Below are 21,238 nucleotides of genomic sequence, written 5' to 3' on the forward strand. Positions count from 1 at the left end.
ACGGGCGGAGGATGCTGCCAGGCGCCTTGCCTGCTTGGGCATGAGTGCCCCGGAGAAAGGGCGATGTTTGCCAACTGTGAAGTGCTGAGTAGTGTTTTAGGACTGTGCAAGCGATCACGCACGCGGAGGGACTCGGGGCTTGGGACCCTACGGCGTGCTGGCTTCTGTAATGTCCCTGAGGGAAGCTTGCTTTTCACTTCGCTATTTAAGAAAACAACAACAACAAAAAATAGTTATTCTCACTGCTTGCTCACCCTTACTGCCCCAAACGCCCTTATTTCTCGACGCTTCTTCGGGATCTCATTCCTCTATAGCAAGTACCCCTATGCTGTAGGATCACAGAGTGGAAAGGCTCGGAGGAAAGAGACCCCGCCCTCCGCTCAGGGCCTCACACTACTTGCTGTCAGGCAGCACCGCGGACGCCTCTGCTCCACGGTGATTGGCCGGCTGCGGGGTCCTCACGTTCGTCCAATATGGCGGCGCCCAGTGGCGGTGTGAACTGTGAAGAGTTCGCCGAGTTCCAGGTGATGAGGTTTTCCTCACGTGGCAAGCTTGTCCAGCCTTTTGTCCCTAGATCCTAGTCCGTGCTTTGGCCTGGGAGGGAGGATGGGAAAAAGGTGGGAAGCGCAGGCGTTTCAGGGCTTTTAAAAGAGTAAACTTTGGAGGTCACGGGGGCTAAGGGTGGCCTTGGGGAAGCGTAGGTGCTCAGTGCCATGAGGTAGTTGAGTCCCTGCAGGTCACTCGGCAGTGGTGAAGCCGAGCTCAGAAGCTGTGGCTGGGGGCTGGTGACAGCTCAACAGTTCCCCGAACTTCGTTCCCAGCGTCTGCCGTTCCTCTCCCACTTGTAAATTGAGATTTTTTTGTGGGAGAGAAAGAAGTCAGAGAGACCTCGTCTGCTTGATAAAACAAAAATATTTGGCATTGTGTCCTGTTTTTGCCGAGACAGAATATTTGGAAGCTTGAAGGGAGGGTTAATTCTAATACCTGGTCTATGCTTTTGCCTTCTTGACCTCTGAGAGATGGTGTTAACACTTTAGGGGGGAAAAAGTGTCTTTTTGTACTATAAATATCAGAGGTCCAAGACTTAATACTCACCCAAGAATTCAGGAATAACGATCCGGGTGTTGATTCATTCCCAGTGAAAGTTCTGTTATTAAATTAGAGTTGAATTAAAAAAAAAAAAAAGACCTTTAAGATGTATTTTTTTTTTTTTTTTTTTTGTGCTAAAGATAGTGAAAACTCGTTTGCCCACTCAGTAGTAATCTTAATATACACCTACAGTAGTTTGCAGGTGTATATTCATGAAGATAACCTCAATTGATTTGTTTGACAAATAATTTGGCCAAATTTTTTTTTAAAACTATTTTTATGTGTATTGGTGTTTTGAGGCATGTGTGTCTGTGCGCCACATCTGTGCAGTGCCCACACCAAAAAAAGGCATTGTATCCCCTGGGACTGAAGTTCCAAACAGTTGTAGGCTGTCCTACGGGGGTGCTAGGGATTGAGCCTGAGCCCTCTGCAAGAACAGACATGTACTGAGCCATTCTCTCCAGTCCCTTGGCCAAAAGATGTAATAATGAGTATGTGAGTTAAAAATCTACAGACATGGTTCGCAGAACAGGCCTTAGCCTATCTTTTAACCTTCTTGTAGATAGGCATTGATTTTTTTCTTCCTACTCCCTCTCAGATAGGACCAGAACATGCAGGAAGGTGTAAAACATCGGTATGGCATTTAAATTTAGATGAATTTGGTAAAGTGATAAGACATGGTTGACTGAAATTCTCAAAAATTAGTAATCAAAATTTACATTCTTAAGAGCTGTTAGATAATTTTGTATATAAGTGTCCTAACTATGTAGAGCCCGGCACTGAGTAGCAGGGCAAAACCCCTGAACGTCTTGGTTTTTTTTTTTTTTTTTTACTGTAAATGTTAGGTAGAATCTTTCCACCATAATTATGAGATATTAAAGAGTTGCACTGTGAATGTTCATGTACCCACCATCTAAATTCTACAGTCACTGGTTTCCTACATCCATTCTGACTGTATGTATCTATTTAGTTCACCTTTTAATTTGAGAAGAGGTTTTAAAGTCAGTTGCAAAAATCAAGAGTACTTTTAAATGTGCTGCGTGCATATCATTAACTGAGTTTAGGGTTTGTTTACTACTTTGGAGGGATATATTTTGCATATGATGTAGTACACAGGTATTTATAAATGCTCCTTCTAGTTTGATGTTGACACACTCCCCCCACCCTCAGATAGGGTTTCTCTGTGTAGCCTTGGCTGTCCTAGACTCGATTTGTAGACCAGGCTGGCCTTGAACTCACAGTGATCCGCCTCCCTCTGCCTCCCAAGTGCTGGGATTACAGGTGTGCGCCACCACGCCTGACATAACTCTTCTAAGACAAACTTATGTCAACATCAGAATGGATGTTTTCACCTTAAAAACTTTTCTCATGGGCTTTCCTAAGCAATGCCTGTCACTTTTTGTCAAGCTCCAACTATTAATTTTAATTTTGTTTTCACACAGCTGTGTATTTTAAGCTTAAAGAATTTTGAAAGAATTTTAAACTTTTTGTATCTCCCACCCTGCAAGTTGTAGCATTCCCAGAAAATATCCTATTTCCAAAGTAAAATAGAATCCAAGAAAGAGATTTTAAAATTGAATGCTTTAAATCTAATTCTAACATATATTTAACAACGTATTGGGCACTTTTTTTTTAGTCTGCTCAATCTGCCATTGTCTTAAACAACAGAAATGTAGTCTCCTGACGTTTTGGAAGCTAGAAGTCCAAGATTAGGGTCCTGTTGGAGTTGACTTCTGGTGAGGTCTTTTTTCCTGGCGTACAGGCTGTTTTCTCACCTTGTCTTCACGCGCATTTTTCTGTGTTGTGCAATTGGAGAGGGGTCGCTAATGTCTCGTCCCCTTCCAATAAGAACCCCAGTTGTGGGCTGGAGAGATGGCTCACAGATTGAGAGTACTGCTGGCTGCTCTTCCAAAGGTCCTGAGTTCAATTCCCAGAAACCACATGGTAGCCCATAACTATCTGTAATGAGATCTGGTGCCTTCTGGCAAGCAGGCCACATACAGCCAGAATACTGTATAATAAATAAATAAATAAATCTTTTTTTTTTTTTTTTTTTTTTAAAGAACCCCAGTTGTGACAGATTAGGGTTCCTGCCTTGTTGACTTCCTTTTATGTATCTGTGTATGTATGTGTGTATTTGACAAGATCTCACTGTGTTGTGGAGGCTGGTCCCAGTAGCCGTGGCTTAAGAAATCTTGCCACGGCCTCTCAAGTAGCTTAAACTACAAGTGTGTCTGATTGTGACCTCCATTTAACTTCCATTTCTGAAAGCCCTGTCTACAAGGACTTAAGGCTTTAGCATGTACCCCAGGATACACAATGTAGCTACTTTGAGGTATCTGCCAGCTGCCAGGCTCTGGGAGATGCCTTAGTGGATATGGTATTAAAGAGGAGCTTTAAGTGAAGAGTAAACATGTAAAAGACACTGGAGCCACAAATAAAATGCTTAAAAGCTCAAAGGGAAAGAAATCAAGAGGTCATATGAGTTGGGCCTTAGATGATACCAGTTGACAACTAGGCAGAGGCAATAGCACACAGCAGAACATTTCCTGTACAGTCATGCATTGCTTAATAATAGGGATATACTCTGAGAAATGTGTTACAGGTGACTTAATGTTGTGCAAATATGAACAGTAATTAAACCTCATCTAGGTTTAAGCCAGTCCTTGTCATGGCTTGATGCAATTGGGACTCAGTAAATAGGAGAGCTATGAAGTAGAAGGAAAGCATGCAAAATTAATGATAAATACATAAACCAGTAACATTTACTACCATTGTCAAGTGTTACACTCTGTACATGATGACACTTGATGCACTTTTGACTATAAGCACAATGTATTTGCACCAGCATTACGAAAACTTGAGAATTTCAGCCCCTTAGACCCTTAGAGGAACACCGACAAGTACTGGTCAATAAAATCAGGACGGGCTGGGCGTGGTAGTTCACAACTTTAATCTTAGCATTGAGGAGGAAGAGGCGTATGGGACTTGTGATTTCCGCAGCTTTGGGATAAGTTTCCTTTTTTAAAAAAAAAAATAATTTATTATAATTTATTCATATTATATCCCGATTGTTATCCCCTCACTTGTATCTTCCCATTCCCCCACCCCTTCCCTCTTCTGCCATCTTCCCCACCTAGACCTCTGACAGAAGGGGACCTCCTCCTCCACCGTATGACCACAGCCTATCAGGTCTCATCAGGATAGCCTGCTTCCCCTTCCTCTGTGTGCCCACCAAGGGGAAGTGATCAAATCAGGGGCCCCAGAGTTCATGTCAGAGACAGTCCCTGCTCTCCCCACAACTGTGGAGAACGAGCTGTCCATTGGCTAGATCTGAACATGGGGTCTAGGTTTACTGCATGCATTGTCCTTGGTTGGTGCGATAAGTCTCCTTTTATTAGTTACTTGTGTCCTTTTCTGAATTTAGAATATTACCATTGTGTACATTTCAGGTCACATATATAAAAGTTCTAAGGGCTGGGCGTGGTGGCGCACGCCTTTAATCCCAGCACTCAGGAAGCAGAGGCAGGCGGATCGCTGTGAGTTCAAAGCCAGCCTGGTCTACAAAGCCAGTCCAGGACAGCCAAAAAAAAGTTCTAAAGACTAACTATGGCATGTCAGCCCTTTTAAGAACCCATCCTAGGCCAGGCAGTGGTGGTGCATGCTTTTAATTCCAGCACTGGAAGCCAGAAGCAGAGGCAGGTGGGTCTCTGAGTTCAAGGCCAGCCTGGTGTACATAGTGAGTTCCAGGACAGTCAGGGCTACACACACACAGATACCCTGTCTCCAAAACAAAAAACAAAACAAAATAACAACAACAAAGATGAGAGAGAGAGAAGTGCCTCCAGACAAAATCCTCTGTCTCTCTTCCAACCCCTTTCCATAGCTAGCATGTGTTTGAACCCTCTGCCTTGTTACTTATTCCTAACTTTTTCCTCAGCACATGTTCTTGCTTGCTGTGCTTTGTCCTCGCACCTGTAACTCACTCTGAAGTACCTTCTCCCCCAGCTGAGACCCAGGTCATGTTTCTCTTGAACAAAATCAACTCACTATTTCTTTCTAGAGCGTTTTTCTGTATTTCTATTAGGAATATTTATTCGGATGTACATCATTTATTTTGAGCTGACTTTAAACCACCCAGCCTTTGTCCTAGACCCTCCTGGAGTTGACCCAAGGGCTCTGATGCTTCCTCCACTGTACGGAGATTGGCCTGGTGGGACATTGATAATGCTCCTGTTCTTTAGACTTTTTTGTAATCTATCAAGTTTAATAATTCTCAACAGTCCAGGAACAAGTATGACATCAATTCAGATGTTCTCATTGTATTTTTTAAAAATTTCTTTTTAAATGATTTATTATTGTGTGGATGTGTGCACAGTGGGAGAGCACAGGACACGTGTGACGGTCAGAGAACACTTTGTGGAGTGGGTTCTCTCCTTCCTCCTTCATGTGGACTCCAGGATTGAACTCAGGTTGCCAGGCTTGCATCACACACACCTTCACCTGCTTGGCTTGTGCAGCTGAACTCCCTGTGATGATAGAAAGTTTTGTATCTGTGCTGTGTACTTGTATGCACATGCAGTAGTTGCCGCTAACATGTAGCTCTTAAGCTTATTAAGTATGCTGCTGTCACTGAAGATTTTAAATCGTGAATTTCAATTTAAAAACCTCACATGCTGGTGTCTGTTGTAATAAAGCCCAGCCTTAGAGCATAGGTTGGTGATCTATTAGTACCCAGGAAAGGGAGGAATATAGTGTATTTGGCAGATGTTGTTTGTAGATTGTGTTGGTAAGATTGCAAAAGTAAGCTGGGCGTGGTGGCACATGCCTGTAATTCCAGCACTCAAGGGACGCAGAGGCGGGAGAATAGCTGAGTTCAAGGCCAACCTGGTCTACAAAGTAAGTTGAAAACAGTCAAGGCTCTGTTACACAGAGAAACCCTGTCTCGAAAACCAAAACAAAACAAACAAAAAAGATTGCAAAAGTAGTGGGTGGTTTCAGGGCTGGCAAGATGGTTCAGCAGGTAAAAGTGCTTGCCAACACAAGCCTTACTATAACCTGAGTTTGATTCCAAGGGCCTGTATAAACATGGAAAGAGAACCAAATCCACAGAGTTGTCTTCTGAGTACATATATGCTGAGGCATATGTGTACCCCAACACACACACACACACACACACACACACACACACACACACACACACACACACCCTATTACATTTTTAAAAAGTAGATTCATTACCCAGCTAATGCAGACAAATTTCCATTGTTATGTAAAGACCTTAGTAGCATGTTTAAATTGTTTTATTGAGAGGATTTGTTTATCATGATTAGCGTTGCAGCTAGTAATCAAACTCAAAAACTGACTAAAGTTCAGCATCAATAAAAACTCAACAAATGTTAAGCTGTATAAACTTTTGCCTGGATTTCTGTGTCAGTCTCCTAACTGGGGTCTTTACCCCTATCCTCGTGTCCAGTCCACTTTCTAGGCAGACATTTCACAACAGAAGTCTGATCATACAACCCCACTATTCTGAGAGCATTTCACTCATTTTCTGTGCTTCTCAGAAAACATTAAAGACCTGTAACATAGACTGTAACAGTGAGGCTCTAAGTGATTATTATCAAGAGCATCCTTGCAATTCTTGAATTCTAATTGCTATTGAACCCGTTGTAAATTCCCATGCCAGTTTACATCTCCCATACTGTACCAGACAAGGTCAGTGGGTATTAAAAATACCTCCAGGACAGGGTTATCTAAAGATACGTTTGGTAGTGTGTTAACTACAAAAACACTGTACAGTTTAAAAACAATAGTTTTAAAAATACATTTATTTATATGTGTTTTGACTACATGTGTGGTGCCCTCAGTCTAGAAGAGGGAGTGAGGTCCCCTGGAACTGAAGTTACTGATGGTTGTGAGCTACCATGTGGGTGCTAGGAATCAAACCTGGGTCCTCTGGAAGAGCTTAACCACCGAGCTGCCTACCTCTCTAAGCCCTAAAAACAACTCTTACACAGCCCTACATCTGTATTGGATACAGTGTGAGTTAGTGAAAGGATGAATTGTAACTTTCACTGTTCCAAGAAGAAAATTGCTGCTAGCTTTCCTGGCCAAGGAAAACTGTCCAAGAAGTAAAACAGAAACTTGGCCTCAGAAGATAAATTCACTGTGAACAGAGGAAAAGAAGAACTTGAAGGAGATTTTTAAAAGGGGGTATGGGAAAAAAAAAAAAGAAAGAAAGAAAAAAAAATAGTCATGTTGTAGGAGGTTAGGTGGCTCTGTCTGGTACATGTTTCTCCTCTTAGAGGTAGGGTCTTGCTTTGTAGCCCATGCTGGCCTGCAACTCTGGGTTCTCCTGTCTCAGCCTCCTGAGCACTAAGGTCACAGGCTTCTGCTACCACACCCAGCTTTTTCTTCCCTTTGAGTCACTAAGTGCTACCATCATTTGTTTGGAATTTACTACTCCTGGGCAGTATATACCCTACATTATATAGTATGCTATTTAAAATGCTAGTTGCCCGGGAATATATTGAGATTGTCCCTAGAACTGTACTGACTTTCTGTGTCCCCTAAGAATTATGGTTTGCAAAGGATGCTATCAACAAACATAGATACAGAAAAAGGAGACAGGATAACGAACTTTGTGTTATTTGCTTGTGGTGTTTTGTTGGCTTCATTAAGTTTATTTGTTTGGAGAAAGGGACGCACGTGCAGTGGTATTCAAGTGAGTGGAGGTCAGAGGACAGCCTGTGGGAGCTGGTTTCCTCTTCTTCCTCCATGTGGGTTTGGGGATTGGACTTAGGGCATCAGGCTTGGCAGCAAGTACCTTTATCTGTTGATAAAAGCCTTTGCCTATGATTTATTAGTCTAAATTATGGATGTTGTGATAGCTACTTCGTTTCTGTGTTGAGATCATGAGCAGGCCATTAAAATATTAAAATAAGGTGAAGGAAAGGTAGGAACAGAATTTAGACTACACACTCCGATTAAATGGTTACAATTGGTAACTGAGTCCTCCACGGACTGAGTATTTTAACCTCTTCAAGGAGGCCTGGAGTGGCTTGGTGACAGAGCACTTGCCTATCAAGCATGAGGACCTGGGTTTGATCCCCAGCACTGGGTGTAGATTTTCCAAGGTATTTTTAGTAACATGAGCAAAGCCATTTTTAAGATGTCACTTCATAAGTATGTATAAAATAATAAGGAAGCTTGTTAATATATTACTAACGGTTAACTTTGGGTAATCAAATATTTCTTTAAGTTTTTAAAAAGGTAAGTGTATGTGACGAGGCACAGTAAAGAAATCACTGAAACGGCCACTCTAGTATGATTAAGAGAAAGGTTTTTATTGTGAATAAGAGAAAGAAAAAGAAATAGACTGGTCATGGCCAGAACTATCCAAGAGAGAGAAGGAGAGGTAGAGAGCATAGCTAGAAGTTGGACATAGAGATAGGGAATAGAACGGGGGGGGGGGGGCGAGGGGTGAGAGGGGGAGAGAGAGGGAGGAAGGGGGGGGAGAGAGAGGGAGGGAGAGACAGAGGGCATTAGCGATGGGTGGTTTTAAGGAGGATGAGTAGCTGGGAGGAAGGGCCAGGGAGCTAGTGTGGACTTCAACATGTATAAGAAGCATTTGTGAGTAGGGACTGAGGGAGCCTGGAGGCCCGTGGGCTTCATGTACAACATGCTCCTCCTGCCAGATGGAGCAGATGGGAACCAGTTTCACAAGTTCCTGAGGAACCCTTCTGTAGTCCAGCTTGAGCTCATTTCTAGATACATGGACTGCCTGAGGCCTGACAGAAGCTACATTAATGATAAGGGAAGTTTTTACAAATGAGAAAGGGAAAAAAAATACCAAGTGTTGGTTTCAGTCATGGGTTTAAATTGACAAAGTAAAAAAAGGGAGTGTTGTGTTGAGGGAGCTAGTCAGTGAAGTTCCCTCTAAGGCTTACTTGAAAGGTTTCACAAAAAAGTGTGTGCGTGGTTTAATGTGGTTGTTTCTCAGGCTTTCCCATGAGTGTGGGGCTGGGGGAGTGTTTAGGAGGGGTTTCAATGTTAAGACTGTTTATAAAAGAGAGAATTGTACACTGTTAGACTCTCAGCTTGAGGACAATGTAGCTCATCCCATCCCTAGTGTGGGGAAGGGCTGTGCTATGCAGTGTGCTCAGCTCTCTCTCCTTTCTCTCTTGGGGTGAAACTGAGGGCCTCACAAGAAGGGAGCAAGTGCTCCACTCCTGAGCAACATCTGCAGGCACTCACAGTAATAAATAACGTTTGTTGTTGTTGTTTTGATTGGGTTTTTGTGAGTTGGAGACATTGAAGGAAGGCAGAGCCTTGAGAGATGTGAACCAGGACTACTGAAGAAAAGCTAGAGCTAATTCATTTGTGTTCAATGAATGAAAAAGCCAAAGCATGTTTAGTCTCTACTAGCAGATGTGCTCCGTTTTTATCACAAAAATACCTACAGTCATAGTAGAAAGTCAAAGAACTACAAGGTAAGGTTGGCAGTGTGTGCCTTCTGTTTCTGTGAGCTGACCAGTCCTGCCCTGTCGTCCCCTAGTGCCACATTTGCAAAGTTAGGTTAGCGTGGTGGCACGAGTGGTTGTGGAGAGAGTGTGGAACTGAGGCTGGAGAGCCCTCTGGCTGTGTGCTGGAGTAGAAGACACAGTTTGCTAAATGTCATGCCATCTGTTGAGCCACGACTAGACTCAAGAGTCCTCTGTTAGCAAAACTGCCACATACCCACCTAGCGTCCTTGTGATAAAGATATTCTGCCTGCACTGTTTGGCTTGCTTTCCTCTTAGGTAAAATATCCAAACCTTTTTTTTTTTTTTAAACTTTTTGCTTAAATATTTAGCTTTTATCACTTAACACTTCATTGAGTTATATTCTTCTGTTCTTTTATTTTAAATATATATAGGAATTACTCAAGGTGATGAGGACAATTGATGACAGAATAGTACATGAATTAAACACTACGGTTCCAACAGCTTCCTTTGCAGGGAAAATTGATGCCAGCCAAACCTGTAAACAACTTTATGAATCTGTAAGTTTATCTCTTGAGTCTCTCTTTTGTGTATCTTTTGTACCTTTGTAGACAAAATAAGAAATAAGTTGACCTGTATCTAAACTGTGAAAAGTACATGACATCTTTGTGTACAATCAGGGGTGGGAGTATGCTACTTTTAAAATGGTTTCTATAACTCCAGACATACATTGTGTGCTGTATGCATAAATCTGTAAAGAAATGGTTGTAAAGAGTAGGAACAGGGGCTCTAGAGATGGCTCAGTGGTTAAGAGCGCCGCCTGCTCTTCCAAAGGTCCTGAGTTCAATTCCCAGCAACCACATGGTGGCTCATAACCATCTGTAATGTGATATGGCGCCCTCTTCTGGCTTGCAGGAGCACGTGCAAGCAGAGCACTGTATACACAATAATGAATAAATAAATCTTAAAAAAAAAAAAAAAAAAAGAGTACGAACAGGATTGTTTTGGCCTGTGCATTCATGGCCCTTTGCTTAAATAGACAGTATGCATGGAATGACCACAAGGACCGTGAAACAGTCAAGACAGTAGTAGCGAGAATCAATCCCAGGAGGCCAAGCAGCTAAAACCGAAAGAGTGTAAATCCTTCAGACCTTTTGCCTTTTGTTTTCTGGGTTCCCCACTACCCCCACCCTACCCCGTTATCAAGAAGGGAGAAGAAGTGTGCAGTAGAAAGGAAGAGAAAGCCACAGGTGCTAACAGTCGCCCTCCTCGAGTGGAGCTGCTCATTACCTGCTAGAGTCCCATTTTGCATTTGCAAAGGCAGAAGGAATGATGGTGCAGCTGTGCTGTAGCTCGCTGATGCCCCTCAATTAAATTAGACGTTAGAGTTCCAGTGCTCTCCCACCACGAGGTTACCATGTGGGTTTCTAGTCAGGAGAAAAAGGCATTATTTAAATCTAACATGTATTTCTCAGATGTGGAAAAAAGTCATTTTGTGGACAGACTTACTCATACCAATTAATTCAGAACACCACCTGCTGGCACCTTAGTTCTGGTTTTTCTTTTCTCCTTTAAAGTGTGTCATTCTATTGAGCAATCAGGTAAATACGGTGGTTTTAGAAAATTAGAAGGTGTGGTGTTTTATAAAGATTTAGTCATGGCGAGTGGGGGTTGGGTCCAAGTCCGAGCATACTGTGGGATGTCTGATAGCTCATTTGTGTCTTCGGATTCTCTGACTAAGAACTAGAAATGTGCGGTCACTCTGTGTTGCTCTCCTCCTCCCGGCCACCGGTGTGATCCCCGCCGTTCAGCTCTTCCATTTACAGTCTCCTGGTAGAGTAGTGTTGATAGTATCGTTATTAGCAATATGGATTCCAGGACTAGATCAAACCTCAAATCTGCTGCTTCCTACGTTGGTGACTGAGCATCTGGTATCAGCTCCCTTCTTAGTGTTTGGAAGGATTAGTGAACTAAGAATGCTTGCCCAAGTGGTCATTATTGTATTTCAAGCAGCTTTGTTCTGGAGGTTGGGCCTGTGGGGTGCTCAGCCAACAAGATCCAGTAAGACCTCTTCTCGAGTGTTGTCTCTTCTGAGGTCTGGAACATCCAACGTTGCTGCTCATGGCCTCCCTGACTTACGTCAGCTCCCAGCCCAGCTTCTCTTGTAGCTGACGAAGACATACTTGCATTCCCTAAATGGTGATGCCTTTTTTTTTTTTTAATAGGAAAGGATGTGGGAGCTAAAGGTATGAATTTAGAGTGTTAACCTTGAAAGGCTCTTCATTAATAAAAATGAAATAATTTCATTGCGATCTCCCCGGGAGTGACTGTAAGAGAAGCTTGAACCGTGACCGTTATTATGCCTTGCTACTCAAGACAGCTGGAGAAAGGCTTCTTACTGGATGTTCTACTCTGAGAAGGGGTTATGAGAGTCATTCTGGCCTGGCGTGGTGGCGCACGCCTTTAAACCCAGCACTTGGGAGGCAGAGGCAGGTGGATCGCTGTAAGTTTGAGGCCCCCTGGTCCACAAAGGAAAGAGAGAGGGGCGGGGGAGAGAGAGAGAGGGAGAGAGAGAGAGAGATATTCTTTCAGTTATCATTGCAGTCAGCACATGCAGTTGATGCAACCACTAATCCCTGCCTCGGGCTTTCCTTATCAGTACTTTAAATTTTTGAAAAGGCCTCTGACTGCTTAGTTAAATATAACATTCTTTTTTTTTTATTGTATCTTAAGACATTCTCATCACTTTGTTCATAACATCTTCCCATTGTTAGCAATACGAGACTAAAAACAACTAGAAAAGACAAAAAAGGAGCAAGAGTAGCAGCACATGGTAGGAAGGATGGCTGTAGGGTAGAGACGCGAGGACAGGTACCAGAGGCTGGAGGAGCTGGAGCTGCCGGCCTCATCCTCTGCACCTCCCAGGCTTTCCCTTCTGCCTGCTTTGAGGTGATTTAGGCAACCCCACCAACAGTTTTCTCTTCCAGAGATTTTTAAAAATTGTTTTAAAAACTATTAAATTTCTGAAGTCTCAGTTTTTTCCTAATACTAAAATGAAACAAATTAATCTGATTTCTTCCCTCTTCGTTCCTTTGTTCTTTTAGTTGATGGCAGCTCATGTCAGTAGGGACAGAGTTATAAAGAACTGTATAGCCCAGACTTCAGCAGTAGTAAACCGTCTCCGAGAAGAGCGAGAGAAGAATCTGGATGACTTGACGTTATTAAAGCAGCTTAGGAAGGAGCAGACGAAGGTAAGCTGGGCAAAGGTTTCCCAATATAGCCTTCAAAATAGTTTTAATGTGCCAAATTTCAAGTAAGTTGTGGGTACTTCTTGAAGAATGACCAGGACAGGGCTGGGAGGATGGATCGGTAAATAAACTATTTGCTGTGCAAATATGGGGACTGGAGTTTGGGGTGGTGGCTAAGAAAACTGGCTGCTTCCAGAAGACCTCGGTTTGATTCCTAGCACCCTCATTGAGGCTCACAACCGACTGTAATTCCAGTTTTAGAGGATCTGCTCTCCCTTGCTGGTCTCTCTGGGCACCAGGCAATGCTGTGGTGTACAAACATGCAGACAAAATACCCATATACATCAAACACGTAAACCAAACCACCACCACCAACAAAACACCTGAGTTATCTTTTTTTTCTTTTAATTTTTTTTATTAATTCATTCATACTACATCTCAATTGCTATCCCATCCCTTGTATCCTCCCATTTCTCCCTCCCTCCCATTTTCCCCTTACTCCCTTCCCCTATGACTGTGACTGAGGGGGACCTCCTTCCCCTGTGTATGCTCATAGGGTATCAAGTCTCTTCTTGGTAGCCTACTATCCTTCCTCTGAGTGCCACCAGGCCTCCCATCCAGGGGACGTGGTCAAATATGGGGCACCAGAGTTCCTGTGAAAGTCAGTCCCTACTCTCCACTCAACTGTGGAGAATGTCCTGTCCATTGGGTAGGTCTGGGTTGGGGTTCGATGTTTACTGTATGTATTATTATCCTTGGCTGGTGCCATAGTTTGAGCAGGACCCCTGGGCCCAGATCTGCCCATCATAATGTTCTCCTTGTAGGTTTCTAGGACCCACACCTGAGTATCTTATCAACCCCTGTAATTATAGCACTTCAGAGGCAGATAGGAGATCGTGGGCAAGCCGGTTAGCCAGACTAGCCAGAATTGGTTAGTACCAGGTTCCGCAAGAGACCCTGCCTCAGCAAATAAAGTAGAATGTGGTCTAGAAAAGACACAAGATATAAACTTCAGGCCTCCACTCGCATGTGCACACTTGTGTACTTGTGCTTCCACACACTTACCTCTCTCTCTCTGTACGTGTACACACACACACACACACACACAAACACACACACGAGAGGGGGCAGAAGAGTAATGTCTTAGATAGGTGGGCTTTGCATCACACTTAGATGTAGTATAGTAAATGAATGCATATTTCATAAACAAATGCAGAATAGCAGCCTAGGGAAAATTAACATGGATTTATATTTATTTCTATCCCTGTGATGTTTTCCAGTGTTAAAGACAAAACATCAATGACCACCACCACCTCAGAAGCTCTGTGGAAAACATCTGTGCTTGTTTACTTGAAACATTTCCTCATGAATTTGTATTTTGAAAATATTTACCTCTTTCATTGTGTAGGAATCTGCTGAAATCAAGACAGATTTCTTCAGTTCTAGCTATTGCCTTCTTCAGCCATACTGGTTGAATATAGTTAGATACTCTGAACACCTCAGTGTGACGCCCACCCTACTCTGTAGGCACTGTGGGGTTTGGCTGTCTTTGACAGCATCCTTTCAGTGTTCTCACTTAAGAAAATACCGTGGGCCAGCTAAGTGGCAAAAGGACCCTAAGTTTGATCTCTGGAATCCAGATGATGAAGATGAGAAGTCCCATAAGTTGTCCTTTGACCTCCACACTTCCTCACTCTGGACACACACACCACATAATTTTAAAGTCAAGTGCTCACTCAGGGATATGTGAAAGGGAGCTTTTCCCCATGTAATAGAGTTAATGGGACAGAGCCACCACCGAGGCCCTTGTTTGCTTTATCAAGAAAACAGTTGTGCTTTGGTGTTCTGGGGTTGGTTCCACGGCCATCCTGTGCCCACCAGGGTGGTCAGAGCACACAGGTTCTCAGCTCCCATGTGTGAGTGGCTGAGTGTTTGCATTTCACTTCTTTCCTTCCCCTGCTTTGTGCTTTAAGTCACCACAGACTGCTAAAAGCAGCTAATGCAAAGTGTCCGTGTTTGCCACAGTGCAGTTTGCACCCCAGACATTGCTTGATTTCACAGATGGCACAGGGAGCCGCTTATATTTTCTTTCATGGCATAACCTGTCCTTCTTTCTTAGGAGACTTTCAGGTGTCATCTAGCTTTATGTATTCAGACAAGAGCAAAGCTGCAGCGCAGTGTAAAGGGCCCCGCGCTCCCTTGCTGTTGGCTGCTTCACGGGTCTCGGCCTCCCTTGCTCATCCTTCCTGGCCTCTTCCCCCTCCCCTCTCTCACCTGTCCACATATGTACACACTTCTCTGGAATTATTTTGAGCACTTGTTAGATATGCTGTACCCCTTTACCCTTAAATACGTTTATTATATCTTATTTTCCAATTATATTTATTTCTTTGTGTGTGTATGTGTAGGTCAGAGGACCACTTGGAGAAGTTGGTTCTTTTGTTCTAGCACACGACTTCTTGGGATTAAAACTTGGCAGCAAATAACTTTACTCATTTGGCTGGTCCATTTTAAAAAATTAGGGTATTTATTTAAAAAGCTACTTTTAGTAATGTATATGAGTGCTCTATCTGCATGTATATGTCTGCACACCAGAGGAGGGCATCAGATTTCATTATAGATGGTTGTGAGCCACCATGTGGTTGCTGGGAATTGAACTCTGGAAGAGCAGCCAGTGCTCTTAACTGCTGAACCATCTCTCCAGCCTCCCATTTGTTATTTCTTAATAACAGTGATTTTTCTTACATGACCAACATAGAATTATCACAACAGTTGTCTGTTTAAGATATCACAATGGGCAACACAGTTTCTGTGGTGATTTTTTTTTTTTTTTTTAATATTATGTAGTTGTGGAACTAGATGTTTGTTTAGTAGATGCAGCCAGATGCACAGGGCACACAGCAAGTAGGCCAGGCAGCTATGCTTTCTCAGTTTTTAAGTGTTTCCTGAATGCAGCCTAAACCCTGTGTCTGTGTCTTTGTCCACTGCCTAGGCCTCTGTTTCAGTCTTGCTTTTTCATCAGGCAGTGATGGAGTCTCCAGATGGGGAACTTGATAAAATAGCCCTTGACCTTCCCCTGATATTCCGAGTTCCTTGTGTGCTATTTGTACAATTGTTCAGGGTCTGAGTAGCTTTGAGCTTTCTATTTGTTTAGCGCATGACTGCAGACCTGTCCTCCACTGTCAGGAACAGCCTTCCTTTCCAACTAACCCACAGCTTATCCAGTAAAGGAGGAAAGGGACACGGCGGAGCTGTCCACGTCAGCCCAGTGGATCCTAACCAGCAGTGGCGTGAGCATGCGGCAGCCATGTCACCCTCACACCCTGGATTGTGTTCAAGATGTAGACTGTGTGGGCAAGATGGCTAAGTCATGTATTGAAAAGTCAGAGTGGAGCTACCCTTGGAGTGAAGGGCAAAGGTCAGCTAAGGCCTGGGATTGGGAGTGATTGTCTTTATTTACTCAGCACTCAGATCTGCCCCTTTGCCCTTAGTGCCTGGAAGGTGTGCAGGGAGGGGGAGGACCATAGGAGCCATCAGTGAGGAAATGTCAGGCTTGTTTCTCAGCCAGGAAGGGCAACTGTGAGTAGCCTGTAGCCAGTGCGGCAATGGCCACTGGTCTATCTTCCCAGTGTGGTTATGGGATCTGAAAGTGAGTCACCTTGTACAACCTACTCAAGCCTTTTATATGTTAGGGTTCTGCTTTGTTTTCACCTTTTCTGTTTAGGAGAATTTCTCTTTTTTTTTCCTGGACTCACTCTGTTGACCAGCCTGGCCTTGAACTCACTGAGATCCTCCTGCCTCTGCCCCCTAAGTGATGGGATTAAAGGCATGCACCACCACACCTGACTCATTTTATCTTTTACTATATAAAATCCTTTTTATCTAAAACATACTCATTCTCACTGCTGCCCCCTTTTCAAATATGAGCTAGTTTGTTCTGGGGCCAATTATGAGTGAGCATGGCCTGGGAACACCAAGCTAGAGCACCCGAGGTCCAGGATTTGTCATGGAAGCAGTGCCATGGAGGCTTTACAGTAATAGAACAGAGGAAGCTCTTTTAAACTTTTTTTTTTTTAACCAAAATTACCTCCTATTTATCGCCTCCTTAACATCATTCTTACCTACCTGCTGTTTCTCCTTTAAATAAGAACTGAATTCAAATTATGGCACAGTGTAGCAAACTAAGATTATCTGTACCCTAATGACATCAAATTTCTGTTTTTCTTTTTTTCTTTTCATTGTAAATCTTAGGCGAACTTCCTAACATCTTGCATTTTTATATTCTCCCCTCCAGGGCCAGGGGTCACACAGAATTAGAGAATTAGAGAAGTTTTACATCCCATCACACAGCTACAGAGATGTCAGTGACCTTTAGCTGCAGCACTGTTTGTGGACAAGAGAGGCAGGACAGAGCTGAGAGCGTGCTTTCCTGCTAAGCTGTACCTGCTGTGTTAAGTGTAGAAGATGCTGCTTCCCCTTAACCTAGCAGTGGACACAGGGGAGGCTGGATTCTATGGGTGCATCCCCAGTCCTCCTCCCCAGGTCTTACCATCATCCCATTATAACACCATTGAATTGGGTGCTGGAAGTCTCTAGCAGGACTCAGCTGGGGAGAGCTCCCCACTAGGAGTCAGGCAGAGCAGTGTCCCCTCAGAGTAACCGACTGTATCAGGTGGATCTCCACACAGGCAGCAGGAGCTGACTGACAAGTGGAGGCAGTCAGCTGGAGTTTCAGGTGAGCTCTCTCCCCATGGGTGAGCTTCCTACAGCTGAACTTCCGGCCTCTCCTTCCCCGTGGAGGCACCTTTCTGTCCTGATACAAGCAATGGCGCATCCATTAGAAGTGCTTTGCTTTCTAGTTGTTTTCAGGGAAACTTTCTACTTTGGGGCTAGTTTTGTTGTTCTTTTCCCTCCCTGTCACAAAGTTAGTAGGGCCAGCTCATTCCTAGACACAAGTCCTTGGAGGACACCTTGAGACAGACATTTTGGGTCTAAATTGTGGAGAGGCAGTGCTTCCAGGGCCAGTGTCTCAGAGAGCTCAACAAAAGGACAGCTTATTAATATAATATTACATAGGCTTTTAAAAGTTTACCTTTATGGGATATTGCACGTGATGTGTGTGTTGGGGTGGGGGTATGGCTGTCTGTGCTGGTGAGATGAGGCCAGAGCTTATATTGGGATGTCTCCTCGATCACTTCTCCACCTTATTTCTTGAGGCAGGGTCTCTCACTGAACTGGGAGCTCGCAGCTTTGCCTAGATTGCCTGGCCAGCAGGTCCCCAGGATCTGCCTGTCTCCACCTCATCCCTATTCCTCAGCACTGGGCCTGTAGTTCAGAATTTCTGTTTTTCTCCCTTTCTTGCAGTTGAAATGGATGCAATCAGAGCTAAATGTCGAAGAAGTGGTAAATGACAGGAGCTGGAAGGTAGGAAACAATGGTGGTTCTCACAGAGAAATAGAGAAACTGAACAGTCAAGGGGCAACGGGGAAGGGCCAGGAAGAGCAGGTAGGCTTGGAGAACAGAGCCCAGCAAAAGGCTGAGGGTGGTGAGTGCTGCTAACTTCTGTTGGAGCATCATGGCCTTACAGGCACAGGGAAGATTCTGTGACCCACTACAGAGTGAGGTTAAATACAAACTTTGTATGATCTAACACTAATTATGGGCATATTTAGTTTTTACTATAGTTAACTGAGAACTTTGAAAGAGTTTAGTTGTTAAATTTAGCCTTTTGTAGCCGGGCATGGGGGCGCATGCCTTTAATCCCAGCACTGGGGAGGCAGAGGCAGGAGGATCTCTGTAAGTTGGAGGCCAGTCTGGTCTACAAAGTGAGTCCAGCACAGCCAAGACTACACAGAGAAACTCTTGTCTCGAAAAATAATAATAAAAAATAGCCTTTTGTATAGTTACTTTTAAGAAACCAAAGTTGCTAGCATTATTTTGCAGTAGTGTCAGTTAATAGTCATTGAGTCTCATTAAATGCAGTTACACAGGGCAAATAAGTGGAGAGGAAACACTCGGATAAGTAAGTTCCAGCAGAAGGAAAGAGCAGCAAGCTTTCTCTACCCTTCTCTGCCTGGATCTCCTTGGGTTGAATATTAGCTGCTGGGCACTGACTAATTCTGGCATTTAATAACTGTTTGTTTATTCAGGAACTTTTGTTGCAGAATAATTTTGTTTCAATTTTTAACAAAAAAGGAAAGAAATGTAGTCATTAAGCAGAGGTGATGTTGGTATCTTGGTGTGTGACCTTCCAGCTTTTATATGCTTGTTAACTGTTTCTTAAAGTTATCAGTGAAGCCATCTTCTACCTATGTGTAGCCAGCTTATTTCTTGTGTCATTAAATAACTACATCCATCTTTAAAAAAAGAAAGAAAGAAAGAAAGAAAGAAAGACTCACAGCATGTGAAGGTGTAAATAAATTACAGATTATTAATTGAGTGCCGGGCGGTGGAGAGATGGCTCAGAGGTTAAGCTTACTGACTGCTCCTGTGGGGATCCTGAGTTTAATTCCCAGCAATATCATGGTGCCTCACAACCCTCTATAATATGACCTAATGCCCTCTTCTGGCCTGAAGGTGTACATGCATCAGAGCACTGTATGCATAGCAATTAATAGATATATTTTTAAATTGCCTTATGGCATTTCTTATTTTGTCTTCCTTGCCAAAATGTAGCCTGCACTTGCCCTTGCATTGGCTTAGGAGCTGTGGTGCTTGAAGGCTTTTTGTCTATTCATTCATTCTCTGAAAAGGTCAGAATTTTTTCTGGGACTGTGGTGGGTTTGGTGACTGTCTGGCTTTTGGGAGCCAGTCCAGAGGATGTGGGTACATGTAGAGCGTGGTAGAAAGGGTGGAACAGTGTTGGATGTGATATCCCAGGTGCCCTTCAGTATGATGGGATGGCATCCCCAGTAAAGCTGTGTTCTCAAGACACTGACAGAGGACGACACTCAGAGAGTACTCTTCTGTGCATCGTTAGCCCACGGAAAGTGAAAACGTAGCCAGGCATGGTGGCCTGTGACTCCTGCACTGGTGCTGAGGCTGGTGCAGGAGGTGTGTGAGTTTGAGGCCAAGCCAAGCTCCATAGCAAGTTCAAGGCCAGTATGAGCCACAAAGCAAGAGCCTGTCTCAAAATCCAAACTCAAAACAAACACAGCTATTAACAGGTGTACAGTGAGCATCTGCCTCCTACTGGGAGGTCTTGCACATCTAGGGGTGGGGCGGGCCTTCAGACGCTCGTGTGTGTTTCTCCTTAAAGTGAATTTTTCCTCTGTTGATGAATAGAAGTTCTGTGTGTGTGTGTGTGTGTGTGTGTGTGTGTGTGTGTGTGTGTGTGTGTGTGTGTTTCTTTAACATACATCAGAAATCTTCTTTCACAGAAGACTGTTAGCAGCTCCCTTATTTTGATACCTTTTACTCCTATGAAAGCTTTATGTAGCATTGCCACATATAGTCATAGCATTCTTTTGACATTTATATGTTGTTTTGATTTTTTTTTAAAGATTTTTTATTATATGTATACAGTGCTCTGCCTGCACATACACCTGAAGGCCAGAAGAGGGCATTATCACATTATAGATGGTGTGAGCCGCCATGTGGTTGCTGGGAATTGAACTCAGGGCCTAAGGAGGAACAGTCAGTGCCCTTAACCTCTGAGCCGTCTCTCCAGCCCATGTTGTTTCAAATTTTAGGAAGCAAGGTGAACAAAACAAGAAATACATAAATTCACATAATTCGCAGAAGACAGGTCCAGCCAGCAATTGGTCGCTGAAATTGTCTAGTGAATGTCACATCATGCTGAATTTGGTGTGCTAAAGAAACTTCCTTTTCCCTGAGCCTGTTGACCTAGATCTGTTGATCTGAATTTATAGCGAGGCCTGATTTATGTAAGATGACTGGATGACTTTTGTTTCTGTTTGAATATCTTAGGTGTTTAATGAGCGCTGCCGAATTCACTTCAAGCCTCCAAAGAATGAGTAGAGAGTTTTTTTTTAAAGACCCCATCATCTCATCAGCTAAGCATGACAGATGTCAGCAGGGTGGACTTCCGAGGATGGTGTCTGGGCACACAGGCCAAGGCCTGTGCTTGGTCCAGTCCCACTTAGCCAAGACCTCAAGTCTAATTCTCATAATTATAAAATAATCAATTGCTATTTTATACTGATTCTGTAAAAATGTTTTGTAACTATTAAAATAATTTTCTGACTCTCGGTGTACATATTTATTTGGTGGCTTTGCAAGTTGAGACATCAGTTTTCTAAGAGTTTGCAGTTTCCATGTCATTTACCTGCTTGAGTTTTACAGATTTATTGCAATAGATGTGGCCCTTTCTGGTCAGAGATGTGTTTCTCTTTGTGGAGAGTTGGTCCATGGCTAAGAGCCCTGGCTGCTCTTCCAGAGGACAGGTTTGGTCCC

General features: G+C 43.5%; 1 protein-coding gene across 1 annotated transcript; it reads left to right on the forward strand.

The window, feature by feature from the left end:
• Positions 1 to 368: 368 nt before the first annotated feature.
• On the forward strand, positions 369 to 20,825 carry Mix23 (mitochondrial matrix import factor 23). Its single transcript, XM_051149878.1, has 5 exons — positions 369 to 524; positions 10,010 to 10,135; positions 12,680 to 12,826; positions 18,188 to 18,247; positions 20,753 to 20,825. The coding sequence occupies exons 1-5, from the start codon at positions 474 to 476 to the stop codon at positions 20,801 to 20,803; spliced, it is 435 nt and encodes a 144-aa protein (XP_051005835.1). The 5' UTR covers positions 369 to 473; the 3' UTR covers positions 20,804 to 20,825.
• Positions 20,826 to 21,238: the final 413 nt, after the last annotated feature.

The sequence above is a fragment of the Acomys russatus genome, chromosome 8, assembly GCF_903995435.1.
Source record: "Acomys russatus chromosome 8, mAcoRus1.1, whole genome shotgun sequence".
NCBI lineage: Eukaryota > Metazoa > Chordata > Mammalia > Rodentia > Muridae > Acomys > Acomys russatus.

Bases quoted from the DNA above. Each gene is read 5' to 3' on its own strand.
- Mix23 (XM_051149878.1), top strand. From the start codon at position 474: ATGGCGGCGCCCAGTGGCGGTGTGAACTGTGAAGAGTTCGCCGAGTTC. The intron at 10,136-12,679 runs GTAAGTTTATCT...TTGTTCTTTTAG, and splicing joins GTAAACAACTTTATGAATCT to TTGATGGCAGCTCATGTCAG. The intron at 18,248-20,752 runs GTAGGAAACAAT...TGAATATCTTAG, and splicing joins TAAATGACAGGAGCTGGAAG to GTGTTTAATGAGCGCTGCCG.